At 32.5% G+C, this 16,928-nt stretch overlaps 1 protein-coding gene across 1 annotated transcript in view; it reads right to left on the bottom strand.

Moving 5' to 3' along the window:
- Positions 1–3,913: 3,913 nt before the first annotated feature.
- LOC109538276 (gamma-tubulin complex component 6) overlaps positions 3,914–16,928 on the bottom strand; it is a 19,424-nt gene continuing 6,409 nt past the window's right edge. Inside the window, exons 4-15 of the mRNA XM_019905442.2 lie at positions 14,608–14,816; positions 14,216–14,508; positions 12,476–12,698; positions 12,108–12,342; positions 11,852–12,044; positions 11,417–11,739; positions 8,970–9,386; positions 8,599–8,906; positions 6,480–6,807; positions 6,171–6,421; positions 5,789–6,033; positions 3,914–4,500 (exon numbers count right to left, since the gene is read on the bottom strand). Coding sequence (XP_019761001.2) covers positions 4,197–4,500; positions 5,789–6,033; positions 6,171–6,421; positions 6,480–6,807; positions 8,599–8,906; positions 8,970–9,386; positions 11,417–11,739; positions 11,852–12,044; positions 12,108–12,342; positions 12,476–12,698; positions 14,216–14,508; positions 14,608–14,816 — 3,329 coding nt within the window. The 3' untranslated portion in view covers positions 3,914–4,196. The remainder of the gene's footprint in view (positions 4,501–5,788; positions 6,034–6,170; positions 6,422–6,479; positions 6,808–8,598; positions 8,907–8,969; positions 9,387–11,416; positions 11,740–11,851; positions 12,045–12,107; positions 12,343–12,475; positions 12,699–14,215; positions 14,509–14,607; positions 14,817–16,928) is intronic.

Here is a 16,928-nt window from a genome sequence, read left to right as displayed (position 1 = left end):
TGAAGAAAGGTGTTTTATTTCCTTCTTCAAATTTTAAAAATAAAATAATAATACCGTGACGTTTAATTTCGTGCACTTATACAGCGTGACTCTAACGTATGGGATGAGTATTGAAAAAGCTGCATAAGAAACCAATTGAAAGGAAATTTACCTCTTCTTTTGCTAAAAATTTGGCCTAAACGAGTAAATAGATAAATACTGATGTCTATTTCTGTTTTTTAGATTAAGAACCTTTTTTATTATAATAGTTCTGAGTGATTCAGACGAATCTGGTGTAGTTTGGGGCTTGATTTTATTTAGCACAGGCCTATACCACTCTTAAAAGAATTATTTCTGAGATAATTGAATTTTCATACTTCGAAATGAATTGAAATTTGCAACAATGTACATTTTGAGTTGGATGTAGATACAACCGAAGATGGTGCCAACTTGAGAATACTTTCTTTCAATCACTTTCTTCCAACGACTTTGGTGTGGGGTCAAAATTTCGAAAACTTTTATACATTTTTCAAAGCTATTGAAGAAAATATTTCAACAGATCCACTAAATAAATATAGAGTCAATTCTAAAATACGGAAAATACTAAAACATAAATTTAACACAATCTTGTAAAAAATTGCCAATATTTTGAATTTTAATAAATTATACAGGGTGATTCAAAATTAGACATTCTGTTTAAAGGGCCTCACTTGGATTGTACGAGAAAAATATTGAAATTTTGCAAAAAAATTATTAACAGTTGAAAATCGAATTTCAACTTTGTTATTAAGCATTATTTTCAAATTGTCCCATGTTTAATTGGAAGCATATTGGAATACTTAAGCATTCAAAATGAAAAATTACGATCTTTGCTTCAAATTACGAAACTTTCTGATATTAAAAAAGTTTCTCTTACTTACTCACGCCAACAAAGGGCGAGGAGAGTGGTACCAGGAAGATAGTGGACGACAATAGATGTTCGGGTTACAGACACAGAGGAAGAGGCATTGGAGATAATTGCATCAGGGCCTTCCAGGGGTACGTCGAGCATTGCACAACAACTAACACTTTCCCAGGCACCAAATAAATACCGAGGAAGGGCTGCATTCCTACCACGTATGTAAGATACAAACAGCACAAGCACAAGTTAAACCAATAGCTTACTGAACACCGGTACAAATTGAGCAGGAGTTAATTCACCGAATACGAGAAGCTGCTCGAGAAGAATCATAGAACAAGGCTTATAGGCTGAGAAGAATGCATAATAAGGTGGTTACACAGGCTCTAACTTGGAGTTAACGACTGAAATGTATGTTTATTTGTATACAACTCAATTCGAGGTTATGAGGACCATAAAAAACCATTTCTCATTGACGATATTTGACATTAAGAAAAATACGTTTCCACATTCAACGAATTCTGTTGAATTTACCGTTTATCCTTGTCTATTTTATTGTCACTTTCTGTATAATTCCATGGTTACCGGAGATTTTAATAATTACGAAGGAACAGGTATTTACGTAATGTTAATTAAGTAGATTACATTGAAAAACATTGTTGCCGTCTTTCGGATATAGTTTTTTTCAAAATGTCTCAGCTTTTAATAACAGTTAATTGCTTTTACTACTTTTCTGTACTATTAAAACACCCCCAGACAACACCTCAAGAGGAATGACGCAAATTTTGAATCACCCTGTGTGATAATACTTGATGAAAGCACAAGCGAAACGTTGGATATAAATATCAATTGAGAGCTATTTATGACGATGAAATAATTTATCTGAAATCGATGATGTACATACAAAAAATATATTTTTTTAACTTTAAAGAAGCATATACAAACGCTGGAAATTTTCAACGAGGTCAATGTCTCAAACTTTTATTCAAAATATTGACCAAGTAGTACTCTGGGGCGCCACTGCGATTTTAATGTTATTTACAAAAAACTTTTATATAATTTTTAACACTGTACCTATACTGAAATGAATCATTTCTGGACCTACACTCATATACACTTTTATTCTTAATTTCACTCAGAGAATCACCGTGTTTGGCTACGTACTTAAAGAACCCGTTCCTAATAAACAATGACAAGCTGGTTGGAATAAAATAATTTATAATAAATGTAGCGGTTTGTTTTTGGAAAAATGTGGAGGCAAAACTCGACCAGAAGCTAAAATTTTCAATGCGCTATTAAACTGTCGTTAGTTAGCAACATAGAAACAAAGTGTGGAGAATTTTTACAGATCTTACCTTCCGCAAAAAATAACTACAGGTCTATATGTCTATATGTCTACGAGTCTATATGTCTTAAATGAAGTAAATGGTAGTAAGAACTCTATTTTACTTCTAATTACTTCTGGAGAACGTGTCTTTACATCCTCTAATCCCGTATACTTTATTTCATCAATCTATTCATATCAAAATTATACTTCAATTAATTCCAAAAAAAGAAAGAAGAAGCATTCACTTGCAAAAGAATTGAGCATTTATTTAATTTTTCCTTCTGATTGCAAAAAGAAATATCGTTTTTCAGCTTCTGCCGCAAGCAGAATCATGTTAAACGAAGAAAACTGCAATGCCGTTCCCCATTTAGAGTTTAATCAAAAAATATAGTCTGAAAATAACTTCCCAACATTATCACTAACTATTTTTCCAGTAACGTTGCTTTTGAAACGCTTGCTTTCAATAATAACTTCCAGTTACCCATATCCATACAATTATGTAAGTAAAAGTGATTTATCGAAAAAGAAACATTGGAACTGAATTTGCATCATTCACTCATTGTATTGGATTATTCGGTCACACTTCTTCAAATAAATCACCTACCAACTCAACTTTGTATTATTGACGACTGAAATAAAAGAAATAAAATTGGAAAGCCCTTATTCGAGATCCAGACAGAAGGATGTATATTTTTGCTTTTAAAGGCAAAACATATTTTTACATAAGTGGCTCATTTTCCTCCGAGGAAAGTTTAACATTGATTTATTGATAAATTTGCAAAATAATGTGAGTTTGGCCAAGTGTTTAGCTATGACGACATTTTCCCAAACTGTAAAAACAGCATTTATTAACAGGAAAAATCCTTGTTTAAGTTTTATTTTAGTTCTATACTAAATTCTTCCCAATACAACCGACTTGAAACTCAATTAAATCTATGTCTTTTGCCAACTGATATCGTTAATACGTTTACAGCAATACCCAGAAGAAAGGTAAATGGGACATTGGCAATTTGTAACCAAATTTAAACACTTACCAAATTTCTTAACGAAAATAATCGTAATATAATGAAGATCTCACTCACAAACGCACCAAAAATCACTAAATATTTTGTGTTCCGACCAAGGATGTCGACGCGTGCAAAAAAATCGGTTGAACAACAAAACTCGCTCAGAATAAACACTGAGGCGGCGCAAAAAACGGCAGCAATACAAATTATTTCAATATTAATTTGTTTATATGAAAACCTGGAACGCGGATTCTTATTCAACTGATAAGTGGTTTTGTACAATATACTTCAGTACCTTCATAAATATATCGTACCATGTTCCCAAGGGATTTTTAATGACAGTCAATAATACTATAGAAAATCCCCAACTTTACCATTTTAACACCAATATAAGCGTTTTGCTTAACATACAGTACAAAAAAAAACTGGGAAACAAGTTTATTAATTATTAAGTAATATCACAATAGACTTTTAAAATAACAAGCGTGGTGACAACTTATTCCCAAGCGCGAATAACTTGATGAAAAATAGAAATTGGCTCAGATATGTTCGCTTATAACATTGTAACAACGCATTGTAATGATTAGATATTGTATAATAAAACGCTTATGCAATAAATTACCAACAAAGGTGTAAATGGGATTTTTGAGATATTGCAATTCAATTATCCAGCTAAAAATCTCTGAAATAATGCTAAAAAAAAACAAATAAATTAGCTTTTAATGAACTGACGTACCACAATAGCTTTTCCGATGCAACGAAAATAATGTTAAAATATTAACTGTAATCACTAACCATGTATAAATAACGAGTTCTTTAGCCGAAAGCGAACTGTGAATTAAAGAGCAACATTGATATGTGTAAAATATGGATTAGTTTGCTTCGATATTAGTTTGCTGACAAACACAGAAAGTGCATTGTGCCATAAGATTTAACATCGCTTTGACGGTTGGAAAAATTCAGCTATATCCACATTAAAGTAAATTCAAACAGCAGTTTGCAACAGTTTTTTGGAATAATAATCGTTAACATCAAGTACGTGCAAAAACTGCGCTAAGTATGGCTGATATCCACTTTTTGCGACCTTTTTCACCACTTTAAAGAAGTAAACCATAAAATCCTCAAAGTTTTCAAATATTTTCTCCAACTTATGGAAGTTGGGGTGTACGTACGATCCATTTTCGCACTTCCATCGACGGGACTTGAGATAGTAATAGAATTTTAGAATCACCACGAATATTTTATGCACCATGTTTCTCAAAGCAACAGACTTTTGGTGAAGCATACACCTAAAATTAAATTAAAACTACATCAGCAATGCTTAATTTTAACTCTTTGCTAAATATAACTTCTACTATCAGCTGTTATGTTATGAAAATCATAATTTTCAGAACAAATTATGAGAAAAAACTCAATTCGTCGACAAATTGACTCATGAGCTTTGTATTTGCATTTCAACAGTATATTTCTTGTCAAATTGAAAACATACAGGATTATTCCAAATTGTCGTCATTTTTAAAGGCTCATCGGGGCCCAGTTAGTAAGTACAGAAAAAAAAAATCAGTCAAACATCCAAAAATCGCGATTTTAGTTTATTTATTATATATTATTTGTTAAACATCAAATTTTGAAGATGAGATTCAAACTTGGCTATTTAACCATTATATCAAAGCTGTTGAGATTGGTATTTTAATATTTTAATATTTTTCATTTATTTTCTAGGTCCAAACGATTAAGTAAAATAGCTGGTCCAACGTTTCCGGCCCACGCATTAATTTTAAATTATCTTCGATAAGGAAAGATTATTGTAATACGTTATGTAATTATATGTACTGAACTTGTACTAAAACCTATGTAATGTAATATGTGGATTTTGATCGGAATATTTATGGCTGTTGTGTAGATTTGTGATTCCACTCCACGTAAAGCAGGCTTTATCGGTGAAAAGGATACTTTTGTAAACACAAACGTTCTGATTTAAAATTAAATTACAAAAAATCACCCTTGACTCTAAGTCTTGCGGTAACAGTTCTTGATCTACTATGATAAAATAAATAACTTACACAGAGTGAATCACCCTGTATAAATGGTAAATGTGACAAATTTTAAATTCAAGGGAAAACTATTCTGCAGTTATTCCATTTTCTAAGTATGCTTTCCTTTGATGATTTTCATACGAAACAACAGAAATTTGGGAAATGTTTATGAGAAAGACATATTTCCCATTGGGGAGCCCAACTAGGTAGCAGGGATACCTGCTAAGTGATTGTCTGATACATTTTAATAGAACGCTTCGAGAGCTCTTTTCATCCTCAAGTCATAAGTTAAATTCCCAAGATCCAAAGAAATAGACCTAAATTTTAAATAATTCTTCAACACTTCCAATCATATATTGGAACAAGCATTAAGATCTTTTCTGTAGAACATTTAAGCACTGCTTTCTTAATTAGTCAGCATTTTCTTAGTTTTTAGGGATTTTTTTATTTACAACTTTTCTATACTCCAAAAAGGCTCCCAACGCAACCGACGAAAGTGACTCCATATAATGGTAGTTTAAAACTAAATGAACGTATTTACCTGAAAATTATATCCTTAATATACACATTGTGAGCCTCATAGAGTTCATCCAAACTGGAAACATTTGCCAGATTATTCTCAAACACCGACCAACTGGGCTGCAAGACATCTCCAACAATATAGTTTTGCAAAGTTTGTACAAAATGGGACATTATATGCCTACACTGGTGCAAACGTCTATATTGAGCAGACGACATTAAGTATATTTCCTTTTCACCTGTTTCTTTGGCTAATATTTTCAGTTCCTACCAAAACAAATTAACCCGCCTTATGTATGGAAAACTCGACAAAAACTATATAATCAATTCAACCCTACATGTTGAATCTGCTTCGAATAAAGTGAGCAATGCTTATCTGATGAGTAGAGCGCATAAATACTTACCATAAATAATTTCTTCATGACCCAAGAAACTCGATTTACCTTCAAAAGGAATTTAAATACTCGGTCATATCTGTTTACAACGTCAGATGGAAGCAAAATATTTAAAGGCCATTTCACTTTGTAAGTCAGAGATAAACAGTCCAAAACATCTGGATCGTTTAAATCAAAACACTTTGGTAAGCTATTGATCTTAAACGATAAATGATGAGCGTGCTGTTGATATTTATTTGAATTATCCAGGGCACCAAAAACTGAAAGCAAATAATTTCTAATACATTTACGATAAGTATAAAAATGTTCTCGAAATACCTAAATGCTGTAAGGTTTTTCCATTAATCAGTTCCAAAGGAAAATTTGCACTATACAATTTTTCGAACAAGTTTTCCGTAATACTTCTGCCAAACTCTCCATCTTGCAAGAAGAAGTAATCTCGCAGACTCTCCAAATGGTCCAAAAATCTCAACTCCTCAACAAAGTATTTCAAAATTTCATTATTTGCCAGATTCAATTGTGCCATCAATGGAATTGAAAGGCTTTCGTGCAAAAACACTGTCAGGTCCATTTTTGAACTGTTGTTAGCTTCTTCGAGTGTAACTTTCTTAGAGAACGTAAACGCAGGTTGAACTACTTGCGGCTTCTGGAAAATAAATATTTCTGTACAGTTACAGTATTTATCAAGTGTACCCAGTAACGTGTTACTTATTCAGAACCTGTTTAAGCATTACTTACATTAATAAAAACTCAATAAATTTCAGAACTTTGGCTAGATTTTGCCAGGCGCATAGATCAGATTCTTTGGCTAACAGGAATTACTTGAAAACTCGGAAAAACTTTCTATACTGGTAAATATTTCAATAATTGCGATGCTAATTTAATCGAAGTAGTCATGGGTACCACTGTGTTGAGTTGGAATTTTGACTTGATGCCGTTCTCTGCGCGTAATGTGTTATAGCTCGTGGCGTCTCACTGCACCGCACTTTGAATTACTGAGCTGAATTAATGAGCTTTTAACCCAGAGGCGGATTAAAGTTTTACGAGGTCAGGGACTGGCACAAAAATTGGAAACTGTCATATTAATAGAAAATTATTTTATGTTAGGCAAATAGTCAGCTTAGTTATAGTGTGAATTTGGTTGCAATTGAGCTCTTGGTTACTTCACAAGAAATTTTCAAACTTAAAATAAAAGGCGAAATTTGAATACCATATTCAAGATCAGGCCCCGTTTTTTGCTCATTTCTCAGCAACAGACTGAGCTTGAGCACCGAATAGAGCATTAATCTGAGGCTAGCAGATAAAGCAATAAGCCAGATGAGATTGAAAAAAAATACAAAAGGAGCGAAGATGATCATAACTAGAAGATAATAAAATTAAGCTCCAATGTAAATTTTGAATAGGTCTAGAAATCAAAACTATTAAAGAACATTTTTAATTAGTAGAAATTTCGTTGCTTCCTATAATCGCTCGGAAGCTGAGCAACAGTTTCATTTTTGAGTTATTTCAGTTATTAATTTTGGTCTCGGTGTTGTGCATTAATCACTGCAGCTGAATGAAATTCAGAAAAATGTAAATGGGTCTAAATTTAAAATTAAATTAGTGAAAGATTGGTGTTTGGAGAGTTTTTCGTTTAGTTGTTGTTGACTTTCGTTAAGTTGGAACGTGAAATTCGCCTTTGAAAAAAGTATCAACAATAAATAAACTGAAATTGTACTGCGAAGTAAAGCAATGAATCATCGAAAGGACAAAAAGCAAATTATTACATAATCGTTTCTATTGTGTTTAACAATAACAACATTTACGAAGCACGCAAAATTTAGGATTCTATGTGATTTTTAATAATTTTTCAAAAAATTATGACATTTAGAGTGCACTCTTCTTTAATTAAAGGCACAACTCTGAATTTGTAACGTATTTTTCGTTTCTGAGAAACACATTGCAAAATGTGTCCCGCAACAGTTTTTTAATCATGCGAAAAATTTCTTAACCATTAATGCAGTTCGAAATTTCGACGACATTTAGAACACACTATTTTTTATTGCGCGCACAACTCTGAATATGTAGATCATTTTTTGTTTCTCAGTTTTTTGTTATAACTCATCGCGTGTCAGTGCCCGGCACTTTGAATTACGCTTAGCAATTAACCCAGGGGCGGATTACAGCTTTTTGAGGCCCGGGGCTGGAATTTTAACAGATAATAAAAAAAGGTCACCATATTTTTGGAGCAACATTTTACCACTTTATCGGAATTTTATTTAAACACCAAAAAAAAATCACTACATGGGTGCACGCGACTCCACTGAGTTACTGTGGCTGTGCGTTGGGTTAGCGCATCAAACAGTTTCGGCAACAATGTGCGCAACAATGTGTTTGGGGGATATACACTCGTGAATGTAGAGACAATAGGACATGTTAATTTAATTCTAAATATTACCTCATAATACAATGATGTGAAGCTGTTTCTCGAGGAAGTGGAAACGCTTCCAAACCCTTCCGTTTGAGTTAGTAGAGTGTCTCCATTAGTTGTGATACTATCCAATTTTGTATCTGTACTAAAAGCTATACTGCTAAAGGTTGCACTTCTAGGAAAATCGCTTAGTGGTGAAGCTGTTTGAGCAATGTCGCTCATTGGAGTAGAATCTACAGACATCGGTAATGCTTTCTGGGTGTCGCATTTAGTAATTATTTTATCAAAATCCAGGTGAAGCGATGTCGATTTTTTCAGCGATCCAGACACTTTTCCTGAAATAATCATATAAAACCGAACATTTTAAATATTGCTAATGACGCAACAGAGAAACGTACCTTCGTTATTCGTTACAGCACTCCGCATATTCCTATTGACATAATTATCATTATCCAGAGGCTTTGTTCCATAACACGGAACAAAGCACTGATTGTGTCCCATGACTTTATTTTTATTGACTTGAGCCGTGGTCAAAACTCTATCCGTACTAACGGTCTCTTTAAAAACGTTGATTCCAAACTCAGAGGATAGAACTTTTAGTTTATTTCGCTGGGCGTCCGTGAGGTTGGTGAAAGCAGGTTTTTCCCTACTTATTGTCAGCCGTTCATCAAGAATGTTCGTAATTCCCAATTCTTGGTTCAAAACTTTTTGTTTAATTTTGCGGGCAGTTTCAAAATTATCTACCGCTTGCTGAATTTCATCAGATAGATGAACGGTATCAGGAATCACTTTGGTAATTGTGTTGCCGTTAGATCCTAAAATTCACCAAATAGTGTAGCCAATATACGACAATTTTCGTCCCATTAGGCATATGTTTGCATGTACATTTATGGAAGTATCTTTGTATTGAATTTTTCTGCTTTTTCACATTTTTTTGAATATTAATTATCTGAGGGTAGAAGGAGCCGTTAGCCCTTTTGTATAACAAATAAAGATTTTATGCTACTACTAATTATCTGCTCCAGTTCCTCTCAATTTTGATAAATGAGAAGGTAAATTTTGGGTAAAATGCATCAAACGGATTTCGACATGAAAAATCCGATATTAAATAGTTATCTTTGCGGTAGGCCAATTTTCAATGCAAAAACTTCAACTTAAATTTGCAAACTTAGCTTAGCATAAACGCAACTGTTCAATATAAGAATTAAATCAGCTGCTGATCTCGATCATCGTTGATCGTATTGAATATATTGGCAGGACTCTCTAATAAATGTATTCCAACAAATAAATAATTTTCAATAAAACAGAACTTCTAATTTTTTATTTATAAATTATGTTGCCCGTGCAATAGATCTTCAACATAAAAAATATTTCCTGTCACCTCAAAATGAATTTTTATTGCATGCTTCTACCAGAAAGCGTGAAGTGAATTCTGCCTGACAACAAGAGACTTATTAGTTCGTATTAAAGATTTTTTTCTTGTTTATTCCTATGCTCCGGAAATTTAATGGAGTGGGTAGGGCATCTCCGACGACTCTACAAGGTAATTTTTTGGCTTTTAAGTTCTTAATTTTATAAGGTCGATTTTAATTTTTGTTATATTTTATAATTTTATATAAAAATACTTTGTCAGCTCACAGGAAGTTCATTCCAGTAAAAGTTGCGAAATTCACAACATGTCAGAACATAGATAAATAATCAGAATGAATGAATATAAAGGATAAACGTGTTCAGTCGAGGTCTGACAATACAGCTTTAAGGGATGCATCAAAGGAATAGGAAGCTAGTAAATGAAATTATTTGTCATTTTTAAATTCGTATGTAGCATTTATTTGTACCTATTCAGTACCCTTGCACTTTTAAAGCAATATTTATAAGGTTATCAATTTTGTTTGAATATTTGCTTACGATAACAACAGCTTACTTTTATAGGCAAACGTGGACAAAAATAACTAACGGAAATTTATTTACATTTAGATACATAATACTTTTATTAACTTTTTCTGTAGAAATACTTCGATTTTGAACGAAATTGTCTGCTAATTATTGAATATTACTAATAGAGGATTCGTTGTTCATTCAAAATACTTAAGTGGCCGATGTGCATTTTCAAATTCAAAGCGCCAGCCAATCATACAAATAAATAGTATCAAGACGTTAGTCGCAAAAACTTGTTTCGTCGAGTGATCGTTAAAGTTCCGTGCTTCCTGTACAATATTAAACGTTTGTCTACTGTAAAAAAACTTTGTAAAATTAGTACTTCCCTCTCCAAACCGCATTCCATATCTGAACTTTATCTAACTAGAAATGATCAAAATGTATCAAAATACCATGGATAATATCGAAATTTAATTTCAATTATTAATCTTTTCGGATCTTATTTGGCGAGTAAACATTGTGGTGAGTAAAAAGTGCAATCAAGTGCAGTTGAAAGAAGAAAAAATAATTGCATGACGTCATCATTATTACAGACTGATGGCACTAGAAAAACAAGTCAGGAAAAGAGACAAAGAACATTTATTGAAGATATTTTTGCAAGCAAACCTCATGAACCGCATTTTTTATATATCTTATGTAGAGAACGGAAATTTGCCGCCAAGAATGCACCGAGTAAAATCACAATTAAACGCTAATGTGCAGGACTAGCTACCCGCTTGGAGTTTAAAGTGTTAAAATGTGTTAGTGCTTGTTTCTTTCAAACCCAACGCGGTTTTCATCGCAAGACATGCTAACAACCAAAAAATCTTAAAAAGCTGCCCGTCAAATTAAAAGATGCAAATTTTAACAGGTACACAAGAGTAATGTAAAAAGTTAAAGCGCACAATAATGCTTACTAACTACTTACCTGTGGACTGTTCCGTGTTAGCGTTGAGTAAATCCATGGATTCTGAACTATGCATAGAAGACACTTGGTCTTTTTTGGATAGTGGAATTTCTTCATCTGTTGATGAAATAGGTTGATACTCATCGGGTGCCGAATAAAAACTTTCAGATGAGCTCTTCGCTTTTTCCTCTGCGACACTCTGTTTCGAGCTTGAATTATTTTTCCTTAATGTTAATGCATCGTCTATTTGTATATGACTATTGCCTCTGATGTGATTATAAATTTTCTGCTTGCGCATATCGGCCAGTTGACCGAGTTTAGTATAGTAATCTATCATTTCAACGCTAAAAGTAAAAAATAAATAAAGACGAGATCCGCAGAAACCTATACTGCTAAAAATATATCTATGTAAAACTACGATTGAGAATATGAAGAAAAACTGTAGATTTCACGTACGCTTCTTCCTTTAACATTTGTTCCCTCATTTCATCTATTTTCATGTCCTCCTCGATGTCCCTGATATTCCGTTCGATATCTTTATAAATATTTAACTGTTTCTGTTCAACAGCACACTCGTATTGCTCTTTTAGTATTAGTAGCTCTTCCAATTTCATTTCGTGTTGTTCTTGAATGCTTTTCTGACGTTCCACTGAAGCAATGAAAGCTTTACAATGTAAGGAACTCTATATGCTATATTAATTTATTAACTTACATTCGAGCCTTCTTAATGTAACAGCTCGTTTTTTCGCTATTAATTGCAGATAGGTAATATCGGATTCTCGAGACCTCTCTAAATACCGAGTGAAACTAAATTTACTTCCACACTGCATGGAAGCTTCTAAATAATATTTTGAGGCACTTTGTTCTAACTGAGTTAACTTGTCGCGTGTTATGCAACAAGTTAGCACTAATGGATTTTTTCCAATTAGGCATGCACATAAATTATTCTAAAAAAATTATATAACTTATAAAGTTTCCTCCAACAAAGCTTGATCCAGTCCAAATTTGTTGCTTGCTTTGCATTTTGAATGTGATTGGGGAATTAAAAAATGTTTAATGAACTAAACTGCGTATACTTACTCCTGGATTGCATAACTGTAATAAATTTATAAGTCGGCCACAAACTAATATTTGATCCTTTAAATTAACTAAGAAATCAGGAACAATATCCTCTTTGATTTCATAGCTTCGCGTCCAATAAGTTCTACATCGAGTAGTTAAATATTTTCGTGTAGGATTTACGAAAAATTCCCCATGCGGATCATTAAAAGTTCCTTTGATCAACCATTGGTGTAAAAATCGGCTGCAAATATTAATATAAGTTAAAAAAATAAAAAAATATTTACGAAATTTTATGGGGTTTGAATATTATTAATAGTTTCTTAGAGTATGATTGGCAACTGAGTGCGTTGGCGATGAAAAATAAAAAATCCTCCAATAAAGAAAAGCAATTGAAATGTAATTTACATTAATTCGGGATAACATTAATGTACTACATAATCTATTATTAAGAAGTTTGTTCGTTGTTGGCTCATTATTATTATTTAAACAGTCAATCTGTATTATAATTTTTTCGGATTTGTATAGAGTTCTGCATTATCTACATATAGAGGATGTTCTTCTATCATTATACGAAAAAGCATGACAAGAAATAACGCTTTTTAAAAAACCAAAGAAGGAAAGCATTCAATCTGTAAATTTAAATGTCGTAACATATGTTTTTCTATTAATTAAACTTAAAGTGAGTTTCTTGTCTCGTTTACCACCTGTTTTCCGCTCTTAACTGTGCAGGCACTTAACTTTTTCTTAAACTTTCTTTTATTTTTATCATAATGAAACAATCGCTTCTTTCTTGCAATAGCGTTATAAACCATACCAGAGCTCTTCTGCTAAGTATCTAGTAAGTAATGTAAGTTAAAACCAAAGCTCATCTATTAAAAATTAAAATGGTAAGTCAAGTTGATAAAAAACATTAATTAAAATACCAATGGCCTCAGATTCTCTTCTCGCACTTGTAAATAAATTAAAAATTCAAATGAGTTACTTTTCTACATTACTAAATTATCAATATTGAACTCCTTTATAGACTCGCGTTAAATTATATAAAATTTGAATAAATTTTTCGTTTCACCCATTCAAACTGAGACAAAATATACAGTATGTCCCCGAGAGCCAGAGCGGAAGCTTTCTGAAATAATAATTTGGAGAAAATCTGAAATTCAACATTCAAGTAAGTATTAATATTTTTCACATTTTATAGGTGGTTTGCAAAAGTCATGAACTAAGTGCAGAGTAGCTTTTGCTTGACAAACATAAAAAATTATTAACAGGAAATTTTACTCAAAATTGAAAAGTACCTACATTTAAATATGCAATTATATCAATTTACGGTGACAGCACATTTCCTTTCTTTCTCAAAAATTACCTGACTTCTAAAATCGAATACAGATCACAAAATTGTTTATTAAAATACTAAATGTTAAACTAATAAAATTAAAAATTATTTAGAATGCAGAATGTAAAGACATTTTTAAGTATTTTAGGTTTTAGATCATGTAGAACGACATGGTTTTCCTGTACCAATTTTTTTCCTCATAATTAATAATTAAAACTCTTTCATGGTTGCAAATGAAGTACATATACACATAGAGCAACACATTTCCTGAGAACGTGCCAGTCACTCAACTTGTATGCCGTTTCAGTGGATTTGCTTAATATTTCATAATTAGTAATAGGTATGTTTTCACTAAGAATCTAAATGTACGCGCAGAAATTCAGTTATACATTTTCTAACTATAAAACATAAAAAACAATGCTTACCTAAAGTATATCTGACAGCAAGGGTAAAGAATCGAGTATAGTACATTGCAAAGATTTTTATCACTCAACCCCAGTACTTTCTGATACAAATAATTCAGTAAAACAACCCCATGTTGAGTCTGTTCAGTTTCAGATGCAGAAGGCCCGACTTTACAAATCGTGGCCAGCGTCGTTACCTGTGCCTGAATTTGTCGAGTTTTCTCATGAAAATCCAGGAAATGTATATTGTCGTGAATGCTAATAACTGCAGTGTGATAAAACTGAAGGTAACGACAAATACTTTCGCACAATTCCTACAAATAAAAGATTCATTTCGTATATGTATTTGTTCATTCAGTTAAACTCGAAGCAAGAAAATATCAATATTTTCTAAATCGAACTGGCGAACTTACAGCAAATACATATCCGGGATATTTGTGTTTTCTGGTAGTAGGATTAAGAGCCGACATGTGATTTAAAGCTTTATAACAAGTTCCGGCTAAAATAAAACTACTGCAATATCTTTCCATTGCATCTGGCGTAATTCCTTCCACCATGATACCAGAAGCAATAAAAAATTCGTTTTTATTGCTTAGTAAAAATACATCAGATGGAACACCCACTATAAAAGAATAGAGTGCATAAATGCCTATTTGCTACACTTGATCTAATTCAGGGTGTCCCTTAAAGGTTTTCACTTACTCCCGCCATATAAGTCTAGAGCATGAAGGTGCCAATGCTCAGAAATGCGACTTTTGAAAAGTGTTTTCTTTTTAGTTTGAAATATATACTTTCCCGTTGAAATGTATCAATTCGAAAATAGATAAATACATAAAGAATATTATTTAATAAGCGTGTATAGGGCTTTTTTAACATTCCACCAGTAAAAATTTTCAAGCCACTGGAAAGTATTAATTGTAATAATAATAAAACATTATGGTTCTCATTATATATAATCATAAAGATTACTATTAGGATAGCTCATTCACTGGCATTTGACTCTAACATTTAAGTAAACTAGTACTAAATTTACAATTTAATTTGATTTTAAATTTGCAAAAAAACTATTCAGGGTTTTCAACAATAAACAAATATAATCAAACACATTTTATTCGTCGAGTTAATATTTGTATGGGGAAGAGAGATGAGCATTGTGGCAATTTTCTTTGAAAATCAGTAGTCTATAAATAAAGAAACATATTCATTACTGCACATATTTTTAATTGCTCAGGTTGTGTTTACGCCTAATGCAAATTCACAACTCCAAAACAGTTCGAGATAAAAATGAATATTTCAATTCAGCGCCCTAACAGCTATCATATGGATAATATACAAAATACATACAAAATTATAAAACGTTGTAACTTCACTGAGTCACAACAACTTATTGATGCGATTCAATCGAAATGGCAGGGAATCTATCGTAAGGGCCTTTTCGAAAGAGCATTTAAAGTACTTAATTCTAGGGTAACAAAAGTTTAGATTAGGTACACCTTTCAACGCCTTTAAACATTTTAAAAGTTTCTTCAGAAATCCTCAACCAAAAGAAAAATGGCAACAAAAATGTAAATATTTTGAGGCCATGGAAGCCCAAACATTCCATCCATGTCGCCAAAACGATAAAAAACTCACTTGTTAACATTTTGAATAGCTCTTCTCAAAAACTACATTCCATTGGTTATGTTTCAATATAAATTTCTAACTTTAAAGCGATAGAAGCAATAATAAGATAAGGACAAAAGTAAAAAGAGACATGCAAGACCAGCCGTTTGAAACTAGTTTTTTTCTGAGGGTGAATAGAATTGAACAAATTGGAATTATTCGATTAAGAAAAGAATCGAATTAAGTCGATTAACTTAAAAATATTTCGAATTAATTACACTACATAATAGTGATTTTTACATTTGCTGGAGGAAGAAGTGGTACAGGCGTTTCATATCCAAAGGAAATATAATTTGAAGAAGACTTTATTTAGTAAGATACTCAGTAAGAGAGTTTCTTACAACGAGAGGTACTTTTAGAACAGAACAATTCGATTTAAAAAGACAAACGTTTAATAAAAGTATACTAAAGTTAAAAGGAGATCCAAAACAATTTAATTTAAAGTCCAGTAATGACAAAGATATATGTTGTAATTATTAATCTAAAATAAGGTGAAATGTCTGTATTTATTTGAGTGAACTCGATCGATTCATTAACATATACCCGAATGACTTCTTCTACCGAAGTTTTCCTTTGGATATACGAGCAGCCTGTTAACAATCGACATTAGGAGTTTAATAAGTTTTAAAAAAAGTGCTAAAAGTTGACACGGGATCCGACGGCACGGATACTAAGAACAACGAACAAATTAATTAAGGATATGACATCTTCATCCGAGGAGTTGGCAAAACTCAAAAAATCAGAAGCACTCCCACCAAGGCTCTACGGACTACCCAAGATCCATAAACCGGATGTACCACTGAGACCCATTGTGAGCGCCATTGGAAGTCCCACCTACAATATTGCAAAATATGTAGCCAAACTATTACAGCCAAAAATTGGAAAAACGGACAGCTTTATAAAGGACTCATCCCATTTTGTTCAGAGGTTGCACTCGTTGTCGTTATCGCCCGGGGAAATCCTTGTGAGTTTTGATGTGGTTTCATTGTTCACAATGGTACCAATCAGGGAGGCAATGGAACTTGTTGCGAGAGAATTTCCACCAGACATCGCCAAACTCTTCGAACACTGT

The sequence above is a fragment of the Dendroctonus ponderosae genome, unplaced genomic scaffold, assembly GCF_020466585.1.
Source record: "Dendroctonus ponderosae isolate FM_Combo_2020 unplaced genomic scaffold, Dpon_F_20191213v2 Dpon_F_20191213_2, whole genome shotgun sequence".
NCBI classification, from domain to species: Eukaryota; Metazoa; Arthropoda; class Insecta; order Coleoptera; family Curculionidae; genus Dendroctonus; species Dendroctonus ponderosae.
This window is presented reverse-complemented; position numbering and strand designations above follow the sequence as displayed.